The 18316-nt window shown below is 45.8% G+C and overlaps 1 protein-coding gene across 1 annotated transcript in view; it reads right to left on the reverse strand.

Annotated features, from left to right (window-relative positions):
• The window catches only part of thsd7ab (thrombospondin, type I, domain containing 7Ab), a gene marked incomplete at its 5' end in the record, with an annotated part of 323450 nt that overhangs the window by 33601 nt on the left and 271533 nt on the right, over nt 1-18316 (reverse strand). Inside the window, 2 exon segments of the mRNA XM_084336532.1 lie at nt 2601-2718; nt 4081-4196. Of these exon segments, the coding sequence (XP_084192658.1) occupies nt 2601-2718; nt 4081-4196 (234 nt within the window).

Below are 18316 nucleotides of genomic sequence, written 5' to 3' on the forward strand. Positions count from 1 at the left end.
ATCTAGGTCTCCTCTCCATCCCTCGCACCAGGTTACGGACTTTTGGGGACAGAGCCTTCAGCGTGGCGTCCCCTACCCTCTGGAACTCTCTCCCCCCCCCGAATTCCGCAACGCCCCAACCCTGGACACCTTCAAATCCGCTCTAAAAACACACCTTCACCAAGGCTTTCCCCATCAGTTAGTTTTAGATAAAATTAGGTCCATTATCCCCTACTTTCCCTCATCCCCTCTTCCCCCTCCCCCCCTACTTTCCTTGCCCTATTTTTTGTCCTGATTGTAAAGCGACCTTGGGTTCTATGAAAGGCGCTATATAAATTTGATTTATTATTATTATTATTATTATTATCAGTGAGCGATACGTTGGGGCTTGAAATTAAGAGGGTCCAGGACCAACGGACACAGATGAAGAAAAGATTAATAGAATCTACACACTTACTCCTGACAAGCAGCTTTAAATATTTTCACCAGAGACCAATGTTTTGATCCATTCGGATCAGCATGACGCTGTTCTTGACAAAGTTCCATATTGATCGATACAGTACAAGAGTAATACATTAGTAATACAATTCCAGTTTTTCTGTTCATGTAAATACTCTTCATACTGTTCATGAATACTGCAATCTTTTATTTATAGCTCAATATCTGCCTCCATATTTCTGCTGCATTTATAGTCAATTTTTTTTAATTTTTTTTATTTTAAGACTGTAATTTGTTTGTTGGCTGTGTTGTTTGTATTGTTTCACTTTGTTTAGGTCATCTCAGGTGTCCTACTTGTTACGTTTGTTCTATTTTTCAATCTATTGTTGAGTTTATCTTTTGTATTTGCTATTGTATGGTTTTACTTTGTTTATTGTGTTTTAGGTGGACCCCAGGAAGACTAGCTGGCTGTTATAGCATACATATAATGGAGATCCTTAACACATTGGCGGCCAGACCCGAGATTTCTCGGGTTAACTCGCCAGCGGTTGAGTGCCAGACCTGAGATTTATCGGGTTTTGATCCTTTGATATTTTTCCTCTGATCCCCGTTCCAAATCATCATCTGGATCATTCTAGCCGTCCCTGGGTCGTTTGTATATGTTTGAATTGCAATGCCGATCGACTATCACCAGGTGTGTCTGAACTGGAATGGCTTGGTGTTGATACACGCCCCCCCCCCCCCCCCCCTCGGTAGGGGCCCCTCCTCCTGCTTGAACAGATATTCACATTGATCGCCTCGAAATTCCGTTGCCTAAGCGTATTTTACCATCAATAGTAGTGTATATAAGAACCAGTTTATCAGGAACCTAGCATGTCTTTTTCGTACCATGCATATCTTGTGTCTTATCTATTTAATTTTTTCGATGCCTATTTATTCTATTTTATTATTGTATTTTGCACAATCAATGCGGGCAAGACCACCCGCATTTCACTGTATGCCCTGGTATGTATGTGACAAATAAACCTCTTGATTCTTAGTTCCATTATAACTACAGCAGATGATGCTACTGAACACTGTTTATCTACAGAATAATACCTAGAAGAGGTTATGCACCCTTTTCATGTTGTGATTAAAATGAAAAAAAATTGTCTTGGCTTGAGACCCAGGCTTGTACTACTCTTGTTATTTGGGGCCTGACAAATAGGCTTGTAACCCATTTGGATGTTGTCTGATGATTTAAAGGAGACATATTTTAGTTAATATATGTATTTGAGGTCCCTAAACGTCTCTGAAGTTTTTTGCTGAAACCCCACCCCCACTCAGATAATGCATTCGAGCAGCCTCTATACCTCTCTTCAAGGAAGCAGAGCGCAGCTGATCCGCTGTGTCCAGTCGGGACATTTCAAGCGGGCTTTGCGATTGACAGTTGGAATAAATGGGGCTCAATCTGCCTTTATTATCTTGAGATTGAAGATGTTGAGGATTTGTACATCCTCACATTCATGCTGATCGGTATTAGAGCGATCGCTATCTGGATCTGGATTTGTACAACAATAATCGGGAAAAAAGACGAAAAAAAGGATGATAACCGTCTGGACCGCTGTCTGACAGCTGTGGCCAGACTGGAAGTCTCCCACATGGAACTTGTAAAAAGACTTGCTGTCCATCAATCTGACGAACAATTGAGAGGTCAAGTCATGCTGGGGGTCGCGCAGGACATTAAAAGCGTGACAAATCGAATTTTAGTCAAATTGGTGCATCCAGGGAATCATTGTCTACCCTGATGCACCCCCCCCCCCCCCCCACTCTCAAGTCTGCTGGAGCATGAGGAATGCACAAGGTCTGTGCACAAGGCCACGTCGGGGAGTCAAGAAGAAAAGAACAGGAGACACGGCGTTCCTTACCCAACACCTCACCTCCCCCACCAGAACTGGCTCGTGCACTCCCCCCCCCCCCCCCCACCCCTAATCCCTACCCAGACCCCCCCTCCCGCGTGTACGCCTAGCGCCTATGCCTTTCTGGACGGCTGCCAACTAGTACGCTCGCTGGACTAGTACACACACACACACACACACACACACACACACACACACACACACACACACACACACACACACACACACACACACACACACACACACACACACACACACACACACACACCTGTGTGGGCTCCTTACCTTCCAGTCCACATGTCTGAGAGCAGAGGGACCAGGCCGACCACTCAGACAGCTGGCAGTTGACGGGACACTCCATCACACAGGATATGTTCATCTGCCACTTCTTCTCCAGGTTCAGCTACACAGAGGATACAGAGGAACTCATCTACATCATACTGGTTAGAGTGACCAGGTTCATCTACACAGAGGATACAGAGGAACTCATCCACATCATACTGGTTAGAGAGACCAGGTTCATCTACACAGAGGATACAGAGGAACTCATCCACATCATACTGGTTAGAGAGACCAGGTTCATCTACACAGAGGATACAGAGGAACTCATCTACATCATACTGGTTAGAGAGACCAGGTTCAGCTACACAGAGGATACAGAGGAACTCATCTACATCATACTGGTTAGAGAGACCAGGTTCATCTACACAGAGGATACAGAGGAACTCATCTACATCATACTGGTTAGAGAGACCAGGTTCATCTACACAGAGGATACAGAGGAACTCATCCACATCATACTGGTTAGAGAGACCAGGTTCAGCTACACAGAGGATACAGAGGAACTCATCCACATCATACTGGTTAGAGAGACCAGGTTCATCTACACAGAGGATACAGAGGAACTCATCCACATCATACTGGTTAGAGAGACCAGGTTCAGCTACACATGGAGGACACAGAGAAACTCATCCACATCATACTGGTTAGTCTAGTGAAATGTGTACTGTGTGTCTCAGAGGGTTATGGTTTGCATGTGTACGTTGGAAGCAAGGTCACTGCCCCACGCCGTGTGCCCATGTTGTTAGTTGAGCGGCACACCTGCTAGGTGATGGACATGGGCTTGTTGAGCTCCTGCTCCTCCACCTCTCAACTCAAACCGTGACGCTTTGGTTTGTGCCAGGACTATTCTATTTAATGTAGAGTAGAATAGCAGGCGTGAGACCAGGCTTCCTCATTCGTCTTGTCTCTCTCCCCCCCCCCCCCCCTTTCCTGTTAGGACCGCCATTATGGCTCACAGAGCAAAAAGTGTTGTACTGTGCTATTTGACTATTACATTGCTACAGTATGTTAACAGAACACATACAGTAGATCTGTTGTGCGAGAGATTAAATACCACATGCTCTCATTACAAGAACTGTATTGTCAAAGCCTTTCTTTTAATTTACTAAACAGCCATTGCAACAACTAAAAACAGCAAAATCTCCATTCAAATTGACTTGCTAACCAACTCCATAAAACATACTGTCTACATGGCAACAGAGAAGTAAAATAGGAAGGGAGGAGGGACGGAGAGATAGAGGAAGAGAAGGAGAAAGAGAAAGCCTTAGGGCTCATTGAGTGTGTTTGTATCAGAGAGAAAGATGGAAAGAAAGAAGGAAAGAAAGAGAGAAAGAACGAATGAAAGTGACTAAAGACAGAGAGAGGGAGAGCGATAGAGAGATGGTAGGAAATAGAAAAAGAGAGCGTTTTCTTCAAGACTCACCTCCTCACAGAATTTGAGGTCGACAGACTTGCCATCACTGCGAACACAGTCCAGCATCCTGGTCTTGATGCCACTCCCACACACAGCGTTAGGACTCAGCTGACAGGTGCTCCAGTCTGGGAGGACAGAACAGGTTGTCTTTCATCTGGTGTGTTGAAACAACTTTAACACCTTCACTGGTGTAAACTAGGGATGTCCGATATTATCGGCCGACCAATATTATCGGCCGATATCGGCAGTAAAATGTGATATCGGAAAAAAATATCGGTATCGGTTTAAAAAAAGAAAAAAACAATAACAATATTTGTTATATATATATCCAGTGAAATTATTAGTTACCTGAAATTATTCCGTTTTTGGATGGGGAAACCCTGCATATATCGGTATCGGTTGATATCGGTTGATATCGGTATCGGAATTTAAGAGTTGGACAATATCGGAATATCGGTATCGGTAAAAAAGCCAATATCGAGCATCCCTAGTGTAAACTCAACCCACGTTCAAGTGTTCCTTTATGGAGGTGTCATAGCAGCATGGGGGAGGGCAGAGGCAGAAAAGTTAATAGAAAAGATAATAGTAGCAATAGTAATAGTATGGAGTAGAACATAGTAGAACATAGTACACATGGCTAGATAGTAGAACATAATAATAACATAGTAATAACAGTGGAATGGCAGAATTCAACCGAGGCGGTCCCTTGCACTGAAGAACCATATAACTCTGTTTTGAAATTCTTTGGGCATGTACAGTATTTGCTAGGGCTGTCCTCGACGAAAGAAATTCTCACTCTTTTGTAATTGATTAGTTGATGATTTACAGTAATCAACAAATCAGTAAAACTGTGTTTCCCACATGCAATCAGCCAGAAGGACCTCTTTACTGTAAATGTAGTGTTCACCAGAGATGGGCATTTTTCATGAAATAACTCATTCAGCATGAAAGAAAGCACAGAAATCAACTTGTTGATATTGGTTGACTAGGATCACATCAATCAACTAAAACCACATGGATCGCCTAATGATTGTTTGAAAACATTGTTCCTCTGAGAACTTAAAATAGAGTTATATGGTTTTTCGTTGGAGGTACTCAATTAAAGTACGTTATTAGGATACCACGTTTTCCCTGCCTAAACAGATTCTGAGTAAAAGTTGGTGTACCGACCGAGGGCAAAGATAGATAGATAGATAGATAGATAGATAGATAGATAGATAGATAGATAGATAGATAGATAGATAGATAGATAGATAGATAGATAGATAGATAGATAGATAGATAGATAGATAGATAGATGGATAGATACAGTAGATGGATAGATGGATAGATACAGTAGATGGATAGATAGATAGATAGATAGATAGATAGATAGATAGATAGATAGATAGATAGATAGATAGATAGATAGATAGATAGATAGATAGATAGATAGATAGATAGATAGATAGATAGATAGATAGATAGATAGATAGATAGATAGATAGATATTTTACAAAACGTAGACCACTACCTGGATGGAAATTATTGTCCTCTGATACCCTCTTCTAGCCTGGTCATTGTATTGGTGTTCCTCAATATTTGGTATAACTTCCATACACCACGGACACAGAAGTGTGCGCATTAGGAGTCAGTCTCAGAATAACAGCAGAGAGATCAGCACCAGTAATAACCAATTACTTTTGCCAGCAAAGGAGCCAGAAATTTCTCTCAAGCTCACTTGGATCTCTCCCTAGTCAGTCTGCCATCGGTTTCCATCTGCCTTACTGCCTCTGGTCCATGAACCAAGAAGAGGAGCAGGTCAATGTCAAGAGTCACCCTTTGAAAGATAAGGAGGATCTAATAGCAATGTCAATACGTAAGTATTTAACTGGAAACCCTATCTGAATATCTCCGTTTTCAGAGGTCAAGGCACCATGGCTTTGCTGTGTGCCAGTGCCTGTGTGCCAGTGCCTGTGTGCCAGTGCCTGTGTGCCAGTGCCTGTGTGCTAGTGCCTGTGTGCCAGTGCCTGTGTGCCAGTGCCTGTGTGCTAGTGCCTGTGTGCCAGTGTGACAGTGCCAGTGTGACAGTGCCTGTGTGACAGTGCCTGTGTGCCAGTGCCGCTATGCCAGTGCCTGTGTGCCAGTACCTGTGTGCCAGTGCCTCTGTGCCAGTGCCTGTGTGCTAGTGCCTGTGTGCCAGTGCCTGTGTGCCAGTGCCTGTGTGCCAGTGTGCTAGTGCCTGTGTGCCAGTGCCTGTGTGCCAGTGCCTGTGTGTTAGTGCCTGTGTGCCAGTGCCTGTGTGTTAGTGCCTGTGTGCCAGTGCCTCTGTGCCAGTGCCTGCGTGCCAGTGCCTCTGTGCCAGTGCCTGTGTGTTAGTGCCTGTGTGCCAGTGCCTCTGTGCCAGTGCCTGTGTGTTAGTGCCTGTGTGCCATTGCCTCTGTGTCAGTGCCTGTGTGTTAGTGCCTGTGTGTTAGTGCCTGTGTGCCAGTGCCTGTGTGCCAGTGCCTCTGTGCCAGTGCCTGTGGCCAGTGCCTCTGTGCCAGTGCCTCTGTGTCAGTGCCTGTGTGTTAGTGCCTGTGTGTTAGTGCCTGTGTGCCAGTGCCTGTCTGCCAGTGCTTGTGTGCCAGTGCCTGTGTGCCAGTGCCTCTGTGCCAGTGCATGTGTGCCAGTGCCTGTGTGCCAGTGCCTCTGTGCCAGTGCATGTGTGCCAGTGCCTCTGTGCCAGTGCCTGTGTGTTAGTGCCTGTGTGCCAGTGCATGTGTGCCAGTGCCTCTGTGCCAGTGCCTGTGTGTTAGTGCCTGTGTGCCAGTGCATCTGCCTGTGTGTTAGTGCCTGTGTGCCAGTGCATCTGCCTGTGTGTTAGTGCCTGTGTGCCAGTGCCTGTGTGTTAGTGCCTCTGTGCCAGTGCCTGTGTGCCAGTGCATCTGTGCCAGTGCCTGTGTGCCAGTGCCTGTGTGCCAGTGCCTGTGTGCCAGTGCCTGTGTGCTAGTGCCTGTGTGCCAGTGTGCCAGTGCCTCGACTTTGAATATTAAACAAAAGAAGAAAACAAGTTAAATATATATATATTATTTATAATAATATATATATTTTTTTAAATAATAAAGTGCGATGTGTGAAGTCAGAGCACAGTATTTTAATTCAGTACATTGTACCAGAGCCTTTACACACGCACGCACACACACACACGCGCACACACACACACACACACACACACACACACACACACACACACACACACACACACACACACACACACACACACACACACACACACACACACACACACACACACACACACACACACACACACACACACGAAACACACACACTAAACACACACACGAAACACACAAAAAACATCTCTCGCCTCAGAATCTCTTTCCGTAGCTTTCACTTATCTTGCACAAAGCCAAACATTTCCATGGATTTGATTTCAGGGGTATGATGAATTAGCAGTAATTCACTTGATGAAGTAAACTTGGATGCAACTGAATAATACCACAGCTTGAGTCGAGTGAAAACAGATGACTGACGAGCTTCTAAAAGTGAAAGTAAATGAAAACATAACTGGAGGCTAACTACTGGACACACACACACACAGCATGATCTGTCGTTTAGAAATCCACCAAGAGGGTTCTGGGGCTAGCCCTTTTACACTGGCCAGGCTCCGTGCTGGAGCCGGTTCCCGAACGTAATCTCGCACCGGCCGGCGCGTTCAGACCGGGATTAATTGGTTCAGAACGTGACAAATCGGCGCTCAGCTGGCACCGGAAAATAGTTGGTTTTTCCTCGCGAACCGTGACATCATCAGTGGGCGTGTCATATTCTAGGCTGTGAAGACGGGGAAAGTAGAGAGTCGGCATTGCACTCAACCGATTAATTCAACAGGAAGCGATTTGCGAGTACAATACACCATCCAACCAGAGTGGATAAAGAAATGCTCCAGAAATGAATATGCGTAGGGAAAGGCTTAACGAGTCAGCGCGAGAGCGCACACACAAAAGCACACACGCATGATATCTGATTTATTAATGCCAAATAATGGACGACGACCGCAATTGGCACTTGAAAAGTGTAAATGATGGATTAGTCAGTAGCACTTCATGACAGCTTGTTTAGCTCAGCTGGTTAGTGCCCTGCCTGTGGACCGTATGGTCCCCAGTTTGAATCTCTTCGATACTTATTTTTTTTCTGTAACGTTAATTAATTTATCCACTCTGGTTGATAAGATATTCCTTTATTGATCCCCTTTATTGACTATCTAACCAACTCAAATATACAGTATTCACAGTATCACAGTATTCACATAAGGTGCAGTATGCATAAGGTGGTGTTATTGTCCTTTTTGGGACACCAGAGTGGATAAATTATTTAACGTTACAAAAATAAAATAAAAAGTAAGCAAGAGATTCGAACTGGGGACCATATGGTCCACAGGCAGGGCACTAACCAGTTGAGCTAAACAAGCCACCATGAATTGCTACTGACTAATCCATCATTTACACTTTTCAAGTGCCAATTGCGGTCGTCGTCCATTATTTGGCATTAATAAATCAGATATCATGCTATTATGTCATGTTCTACAGTAGGACTTACTACATGATACCCATTAAAACAAGTCATTCGAATAATAGAAGCATACTTTGCTGGAACGATTGATTGATTGATTTTTATTGTGGAGTAAAAGATAGCATCCAAGGGATAAAAACATGAGAAAGTGCAAGCACTTATTTCCATCATGGTCCCTGATTTTGGACATGGACAGATATCATAAAACATAGATCATCATAATAAAAAAAAACAGAGCATCATAATAAAACATAATAGCAACCCCATACAAAACACTCCCTACCCTCTCCTTCCTAGACGTGGCTATTCTATACTTCACTGGCTAGCCATTTCTTTGTGGCACGTCTAAAACTTCCCCCCTCTTCGATGTTTTTCAGGGCCACTGGAAGCTTGTTCCACTCCAGTGCTGCAGAATATAAAAAAGTATTTGTGCCCATTAGGCACATTATGCTCATTTCAAACGTATACAGCGTGTGTGTGCGCTCTCGCGCTGAGGCTCGCTCTCCACGCATTATTTTTACCTGAGTAACGCCCCCGTTGATGACGGAGACGGTGGAATGTTGGTTCTGCTTAAATGGGTGTAAACGCGGGGTGGTTCGCCAGAGAGCACCAAGGTTCAGAGTGTTCAGAACGGAGCTGGAGCTTGAACCGGAGCCCGGGCGGTTTAAAAGCGATAGAGCCTGCTGGTCTGTTTTTAGATGCAGTGAGCTGCTCGCTGGAGAGCTCCTCTCAAGAGCTAGGAGCCACGACTCCTCCTGACAGGGAGCTTTGTAGCACTCTGGGGAGAGAGAGATGGAGATTGAAATGAGAGAGTGAGAGAGAGAGAGAGAGAGAGAGTGAGAGAGAGAGCGAGAGAGAGAGAGAGAGAGAAATAAAAAAAGGAGAGAGATGGAGAGAAAGAGAGAGGCACAGCCAAGATGGTCTTGGCCAAGACGAAAAATAGTAGGCACATTTTTACAATAATACTCTCAGCTGGTATTTTATGTACACATTATGCCCTGGAAGGCCTGAGAGCCTATGGGAGCCCAGGATGAGAGACACATTGCCAAGTCTCACAGTATGACGCCTCAGACAAAAGAGGTAGAGAGGGAAGACAGAGAGAGAGAGAGAGGAATGGCAGCATCAAAAAGAACAAATCTCAATAGAGTCACATTTTGAGAGGGGGCCTAAATTTAGCAGAAAAACATGCAGTTTCTTTTTTGTGTGTGTATATTTTGTATTGTGAGTAGAAATGTAGTAGCTTACAGACTGAAGTCCTGTACGAGTGGTATGTGTAGGGTTGCTAGGAGCAATTCAACTGGCCTGTGATGGAAATCAAGCGCACCTCCGTCTCACTGTGTGGCAGTACAAATTTATTTTCATGCAAACACAGAGCGTTATCTGCACCTATATTTTTTTATTGAATATCCAACCCTGCTTTCCTGGAGGTAAATAGATACTAAATAGATAAACAAAATGACAAAGCTAGTGACCTAACTATGATTAATAGTTTGTACATGTAAAATACATTTGTACTGCCACACAGTGAGACGGAGGTGCGCTTGATTTCCATCACAGGCCAGTTGAATTGCTCCTAGCAACCCTACACATACCACTCGTACAGGACTTCAGTCTGTAAGCTACTACATTTCTACTCACAATACAAAATATACACACACAAAAAAGAAACGGCATACATTGGTAGTGTTTTTCTGCTAAATTTAGGCCCCCTCTCAAAATGTGACTCTATTGAGATTTGTTCTGTTATCTTTTTGACGCTGCCATTCCTCTCTCTCTCTCTCTCTCTCTCTCTCTCTCTCTCTCTCTCTCTCTCTCTCTCTCTCTCTCTCTCTCTCTCTCTCTCTCTCTCTCTCTCATTTCAATCTCCATCCCCCTCTCCCCAGAGTGCCACAAAGTCACTGTCAGGAGGAGTCGTGGCTCCTAGCTCTTGAGAGGAGCTCTCCAGCGAGCAGCTCACTGCATCTAAAAACAGACCAGCAGCTCTATGAGTGATGCCCCAGAACCCTCTTGGTGGATTTCTATTTATCCACTTTTTCTCCCCATTTTCTATTTTTCTCCCATCCCAATTTTGTATTTCCAATTCTTCCCTCCCCTGTCTTGAACGTTGCTAGACTATGCCTCCCACTGGTCGGCTGTAGTGAGGATAGAAGCCTTGCATCACGTGTCCCCTCCGGTACACGAGGAGGCAGCCGTCGCATCTTTTCACCGCAGCAGCTCGAAGAGGAGAGGAGTAACGCGTGGGAGGCTCACGCTGCCCCCGATACTTCCTGTTTCCGCCGCACCGGCGTCACCCAACCGGCCTGTAGGAGTCGCTGTCCACAACGTCCAATCCCCACCCACCGGCTTTCCCACCCTCTAACACTGCCAATTGTGTTAGTATGACGGCCGGCCAAGCCGGTAGCAACGCCGAGAGCTGGGCTCGATACCAGCATCTCCTGCGTTGGTGGCGAGTGCCTTGCCCACTGCGCCACTCAGCCGCCCCTCTTGGTGGATTTCTAAATGACAGATCATGCTGTGTGTATGTGTGTCCAGTAGTTAGCCTCCAGTTATGTTTTCATTTACTTTCACTTTTAGAAGCTCGTCAGTCATCTGTTTTCACTCGACTCAAGCTGTGGTATTATTCAGTTGCATCCAAGTTTACTTCATCAAGTGAAATACTGCTAATTCATCATACCCCTGAAATCAAATCCATGGAAAGATTGGCTTTGTGCAAGATAAGTGAAAGCTACGGAAAGAGATTCTGAGGTGCGAGATGTTTATTGTGTGTGTGTGTGTGTGTGTGTGTGTGTGTGTGTGTGTGTGTGTGTGTGTGTGTGTGTGTGTGTGTGTGTGTGTGTGTGTGTGTGTGTGTGTGTGTGTGTGTGTGTGTGTGTGTGTGTGTGTGTGTGTGTGTGTGTGTGTGTGTGTGTGTGTGTGTGTGTGTGTGTGTGTTCCACTTAGGGCCCTTTCTCACTCACCCTATTCGTTTCTATTTCGTTCCGTTCTGGCCCGTTCCGAGATCTGATGCGAACTCCCCCCCCCTCTCCCCCCTCTAGTTTGCGTACACACTGCAGTCTTGTTTCGTTCCGGGTTCTGTTTACGGTTTGCTTTTTGAGCGTTTACGCTTGCCGTAGGTGATGATGTCACGTTCGAAAATTTAAACACAGGAAGTGTTAACATGGCACTGGAGATTGAATGCTGATATAAAATGAATAAATAAGCAATAAATATGAAGTTATATTTGAACCTCTGTTGTCAAGCCTTGTCAATATAACCCACCCCATTTTATCACGAATGGATGGTGTTGTAGAGTTCGCTTTTGAGCGTTTCCCAGGGCTAATGCTAAGCTAACGGTTAACGCTAGTTAGCTTAGCCTAGTCTAGTATAGCCTGTAGCACTTTTTCTTTTCAGCAAAGAACGTGCAATAAACAAAACGGATACATTCACTGTGTGTTCTGCCTCTTTTCTCACGAATGGAACTCTGTTGTAGAGTCCGCTTTTGAGCGTTTTGCAGGGTTAACGTTAACGCTAAGCTAGCGCTGGTTAGCTTAGCCTGTCCAGCAGCTAACAGTATCCCATCGTTCGTGGCAATTATATTACATGTCATTGATCTACTGGTCGACCACAGCCGACTGGTTGGGCACCACTGGTCTAATAGAAATAAATGCATTCAAACAAGAAACTAATGTATAGAAAATAGCATGGCAAACAAAAATTGCCAGGCTTAATGCGAGCCAGGGAAGTGCTGTGCGTTTGTAACGTGCGTTTGTAATGTGGTTTCATGTTTTCATCCACTTGTTTTTGGTTGAGGTCTGAACTCTCAAATTGCCCATAAATATCGTTTTTGTGGGTATTCTCCAGTTGTTGCTGTGTGTGGTGTTATCTGCCCAAAATTCAAGCAAGCATGACAGTAACAACGTTGTGTGTGTCACGCCCCCCGCACCCGCACGGCCCGATTCCGAGACCACCTAATCCAACTGATCCCGTTCAGCGGGGGGTAAAACGAATCAGCGCCGTTTCGCATCCCAAAAGGGGTGAGTGAGAACACTCCCCCTCGTTCCCGGGAGCAGTGATTCGATCCCCAAACGTGAGTGAGAAAGGGCCCTTAGTTCTCCAAGTCCAGGACCAGTTTAACCTAGAATTACTAATCTTACAAACCCCTGAATAATTCATTGAATTCTAATATGTGTAATTTCAATCTGTCTGACATCTATAATAAGCCAATAATCCATAAATGATGCCTCCTTACCCACCTTTTTTTATTTAATTATTTTTCGATTTTCAGTTTTTCTCCCCGTCCAATTTAGTCGCTGTGCCAATTCCCCCCCTCCCCTGCCTGGCTGCTGTATGCATGTTCTCCTACGAGTCGGTACAAGGGTGTCCCGAAGCCGACGGCACGCTTCCTCCGATGCGTGTGGCGACTGCCAGTGACGTCTTTTCACTTGGCAGCGAGGACTCTCATTGGTGAAGTGTAATGCGTGGGAGGGCACGCTATCTCCACCAAGTCCTGCCCCCGTTGAGCAAGCGCCGAGACCTGACCTGTAGGCGTCGCTGTCCACAACGCCAGATTCCCATCCACCCGCTTCCCACCCCTAATACTGCCAATTGTTTTTTTTTTAAATCTTTTTCCCCCTCCATTTTCCTCCGATTTTCTCCCATCCCAATGTTAGTCGTATGCCAATTCCCAATCCCTTCCTGGTCGCTGCGCACTTACCCCCCACAGTCAGATCATCTGGGAGAGTGGAGGCTACCACGTGCTTCCTCCAACACACGTCCAGCCAATCACCGCTTCTTTTCACCTGGCAGCGCGGATTCTCATTGAGAGGGCGTAGCGTGTGGGAGGATCACACAATCCCCCTCAGGTCCTATCCGCGCTTAGCAGGCGCCCCGACCGAACTGTAGGAGTCGCTGTTTACAACGACCCAGACCCACCCCGCCAGCTTCTCCCACCCTCTAATACAGCTCCGGGGTTGGTGACGAACGCAATCTCCGCTCGGCCACCTAACCGCCCCCTAATACTGCCAATTGTATTAGTATGAGCCAAGCTGGTAGCAACGCAGAGAGCTGGGCTCGAACCCAGCATCTCCTGCGTTGGTGACGAGCGCAATCTCCGCTACACCACCTGACCGCCCTCTTTACCCACCTTTTAAACAGCCCTCCTTGTATGCATTGAGGTACCAGATAATGAACAGTGCATTTACAACAACATATTGAGCTGGTCTGCACAAATTGAATAGATAAACAAAATGACAAAGCTAGTGACCTCAGGAAAATGGACCTTTTTAGATAATATTATGTGTCCGGTGGCAAAATCATCTGTATTTTTTATTTCTGGCCCCCTTGGTAATGATGTAGCCTACTATTATTATTATTATTATTATTATTATTATTATTATTATTATTATTATTATTATTATTATTATTATTATTATTATTATTATTATTATTATTATTATTATTATTATTATTATTATTATTATTATTATTATTATTATTATTATTATTATTATTATTATTATTATTATTGTTACGAAGGATCAGATTAAACCGAATATATATATTTATTTATGGATATATATTGAGTGGTATTTGTATGTCGTTTGATATCCCTTGTATATTCCTTGTACATATGCACGGAATATCCCTTTAGCCTACTATAGCCCATAATAGTTCATTCTCTTATTGGACAAAGGACCAGGCGCCAGGGGACCAGCCCCTGGCGTCAAGTTCAAAGGTACCGACGAGACATGTCCGTACTAGCCCCGGCTCCGCTCAGGGATAGGGCTACCGAAATGAGAGTGGCACTATTTGTTCACCGTGCATATAAATATGGCGCAAGTAAATGTAGAAGTCCCTTACCCTTCTTCCCAACTTAGTAACAGAACGTGAAGCCTCACCCACGATACGACGTGCGGTGAAGTATGGCCTGTTTGGCCTTAGAATAGCATTGAGACCTTGTGCGAATTAATAACTGAATTGTCAGAGTTTGGCACTGTACCGTCGAGTGCGACGTATTTCTATCAAGTAATAATAGTCTATCGTGTATGGTGCATCGTGCGGTTAGAGTTCTAAAGTGACCAGCATCTCCAACGCTTCCTCGTGTTATCTAGAGTCTTATCCAGGTTGGGCCGACCACATGGCGCTTTCATCCGAGGAGATCTAGGCGAGGACCGAGGGACATGTACACTGGATTACCTACCCGACGACTGCTGAGCCCTATGCGGCTGGAATATATATTTGCTTTGGTACTGTGATTTGTGGAGCGGATAATCGCCGACGCCTGTGAGTGTTGGATTTACCCCCGAGAGGAGTCAAGTTGAGTCGGCGCTCAGAGAGACTGAGGTCGCCTAGCTTCTTCTTCATTGTGGAGCTACAGCCTACAAGAGAACCAAGGTGTATTCATCTACGGATCAAGAGTCTATTGCACTGTCTTCTGTACTTGAAGTCTCCATAGATATCGTTGACCAGACGGTCTACTACCGACGGCTCTCCTACCCCCCCTACCGGCTTACAACCGGGAGGACCCCCTCCAGAATATCCCGCTATATCATTAAGTGTACCATAGATATAATTCCCTAAGAGCCAGGTTGTATACTTGCTTCCTGCGTAACCAGAGATTGGACATTCAGTGTTGATTTGCCTACGAGTACTCATTTGCCTTACAAGTGCATTCAAATGATAAATGTAAGATAAATATTCTATGTACCTTTTGCTCCATTAAATATTTGATTATTACCTTTGACTGGAACCGATTTCATTGTGGAAAGTGTTCATCATATTTAGATATCGTGTACTGTATGGCCAGTAGTTAAAGTACATAAAGCGGTAGTGGTTTAATGATACCATACTTATCAATACAGTCAGGGAATTGTACCCCTCAGTTACAATTATTATTATTATTATTATTATTATTATTATTATTATTATTATTATTATTATTATTATTATTATTATTATTATTATTATTATTATTATTATTATTATTATTATTATTATTATATTGTGATTATTATATAATGTGTTCAGCCTTTGTTCTATCCCACCTTTCATGAGACAACTGATGTTGTCGGCCAAACATGTATATAAACGTTGTTGGCAGGGATTGAGTTAAAGCCTACTGTAAGGGCTGCGTGTGTGTGTTGGTCACAAGCAGATAATAGGGACTCTTTAAGTTGTCCGTGTAACAAATAACCACTAAACTGCTTAAGGAAAAGGGGAAAAATAAACAACAAAAAACAACCTTTACAGGTGGAAACCTCCAAGTGAGTGTAGCATCCTGAATATTCTGCTAATTATTCAGAAGTGCTGACTAACTTGTTACTTCCCCTGTGTGCACAAAGAATGTGATAAACAGTGTTCCTTTTTGATATCTCGCCCGGACTAATGATGCGAGGTGCTCTTCTTTCTCCGGCTTCGATATGGACCATTAACATGACATTGAAGCATCTTTCTTCCTGCCTTGAGAGTCCTATAGTGGGACCAGTTGCGGTCGCCAGCAGGGGGCAGTGGTGGCAGGTGGAGCGGAGGAGGAAGGAGCAGCGAGTGAGAGATGATTACCTGGAGGGCGGAACAGAAGGAAGTCCTCTTCGACAGTGAACTCGGACGTGAGCGGACGTGAACGGGCGTGTGCTCTCGACGAGCCCCGTTTGAAGAGTCCCGTTGAAGAGCCCCGTTGAAGAGCAACGGGAGATAAAGAGTACTCTGCTATAACACGGGTTATCCTAGAAGTACAAGCGATAGAGAAGTGTGAGTAAACAATACGGAAAGAAGAACCAACGTCCATAGATAACGTGTTATCCTAGAAGTGTGAGCGGTGTATTAGCATGCTGCTAACGGCTATAGTGACTCGAGTATACCACCAGGCGAGCGTCGCTGAAGACCGGTGGTGCATACAGCCACGTTGCGTTAGCAGTACAGACGATAGCAGGAGGGTTCACTAAGACCCACAGTTTAGCTGTGTTTAAGGTAGCCAACAGTTTAGAGCGCGCCAGCCCAGTCAGCAGCCCCGCAGTGGACGTCTCATCAACGCAGCAGAGGACACCTCTTCATCCAGCAGAGGTCGCCACAACACAGCACGCTCCTCCAGTTCAGCCACTGCCCCTGCTGCCTACCCCAGCCCGCTGGCTGTGCTCACGGGATCGCTCGACGGTCATCTTGTCACCCGGACGAGGGGTGGTGAGAGTACAGCGGTACTTCGTGTGCCAAAACAGTATCCATTTGAGCGAACGCTAATGACCAGTGTCTAGGGGTACCCCAACCATTATAAGCCGGCTTTAGTGTAGGTTTTTATTTGGTAACGTGGGCCCACATGTAACTTATTTTTGTGTATTGTAATAACTGTGTGACGTTCTTGAATTCCCATTGAACTCCTTGACATGTGCCTGGGTCTTCCCCTAATCCAAGCGGGGTTTTGAAATAATGTATTGAGCACTAGGTGCCTATGTTGGGAGTAGCGTTCCCCTATTATGTGAGTGAGAGCACCCGGTGCCTAATGTGATTATATGCCATATGAACCACAATAAGTATAAACTGTAACTTGCTAATTGACCAGGCTTATATAAAGGAGACGTAGATGGGAGCACGGTGTGTGTGTCTATTTCTGAGCCCATATTCTAACCTTGTTGACCGGGTAAATATATATGACTGTAGTATATTTATTTAACCCTTCCACCCTATTCGCAGCATATGGTTAAAGGTCTCTACAGGTGGTCAAGGAAGGGTACTGCTTTGAGATGGCGGCGAAGTTCGAGGAGCTGCAGGAGAAGTGTCGGACTCAGGCGGCACTCCTAAAGCAGCAGGCCGACGCAGTGAAGGAGTTGACCGAGCAGGCACTCCAGGAGAAGCGTTACTCTCAAGCGGCTCGGGAGCAACGAGACGGCCAAGACGCCGCCACCGAAGTGAAGAAAGAGGGGGCTGAGACCATGGAGGAATTGACCGCACAGGTGAAGGCCCTGGCGGACAAAGCCCACCGACAAGCAGGCCTCCTGGACCGACAGGCGCTGGCCCTGGAAAGGACCCAAGCCGCCCTCGACAGGGAGGGCCGTGAATCCCGCCTGCCCCCCTCGCAGACCGTGTATGTCCAGTGGGGTGCCTGTACGCGGAGGTGAAGTGCTTGGAAATGACGTTCACAGAGAAGTGCATATTCATCGTGAAAGACGACCCCCTCCGAGGACTCGCGAGAGGCGCCGTCCAGAGACTTCTGGGGATGAACGTACTCGGCGGAGTGGACGGCCTCTTCAAAGGGATCAAGGGGATGCGTCCCGCCAGTAGTCGTCGCCCCGACGCCGGAAGTGTCGCCCTTAGCCACGTTGTCGTGGTCCACTACAAACCCGGCCGGTTCAACCGGAAGGCAGACGCCCTGCCGTGCCTGCCGAGGAGGCCAGAACCGGAAGTGGAGGACACCGAGAAGAGCTTCTTAACGATCACGGCACCCATACCATACTCGACGGGCGCCCATACTCGGCTGGACACGGACGAACGGGCCGCCCCAACGTTCAGGCGCACTCCTAAAGCAGCAGGCCGACGCAGTGAAGGAGTTGACCGAGCAGGCACTCCAGGAGAAGCGTTACTCTCAGGCGGCTCTACGGGAGCAACGAGACGGCCAAGACGCCGCCACCGAAGTGAAGAAAGAGGGGGCTGAGACCATGGAGGAATTGACCGCACAGGTGAAGGCCCTGGCGGACAAAGCCCACCGACAAGCAGGCCTCCTGGACCG

The sequence above is a fragment of the Notolepis coatsorum genome (genome assembly GCF_963971535.1).
Source record: "Notolepis coatsorum genome assembly, chromosome: 19".
Lineage (NCBI taxonomy): Eukaryota > Metazoa > Chordata > Actinopteri > Aulopiformes > Paralepididae > Notolepis > Notolepis coatsorum.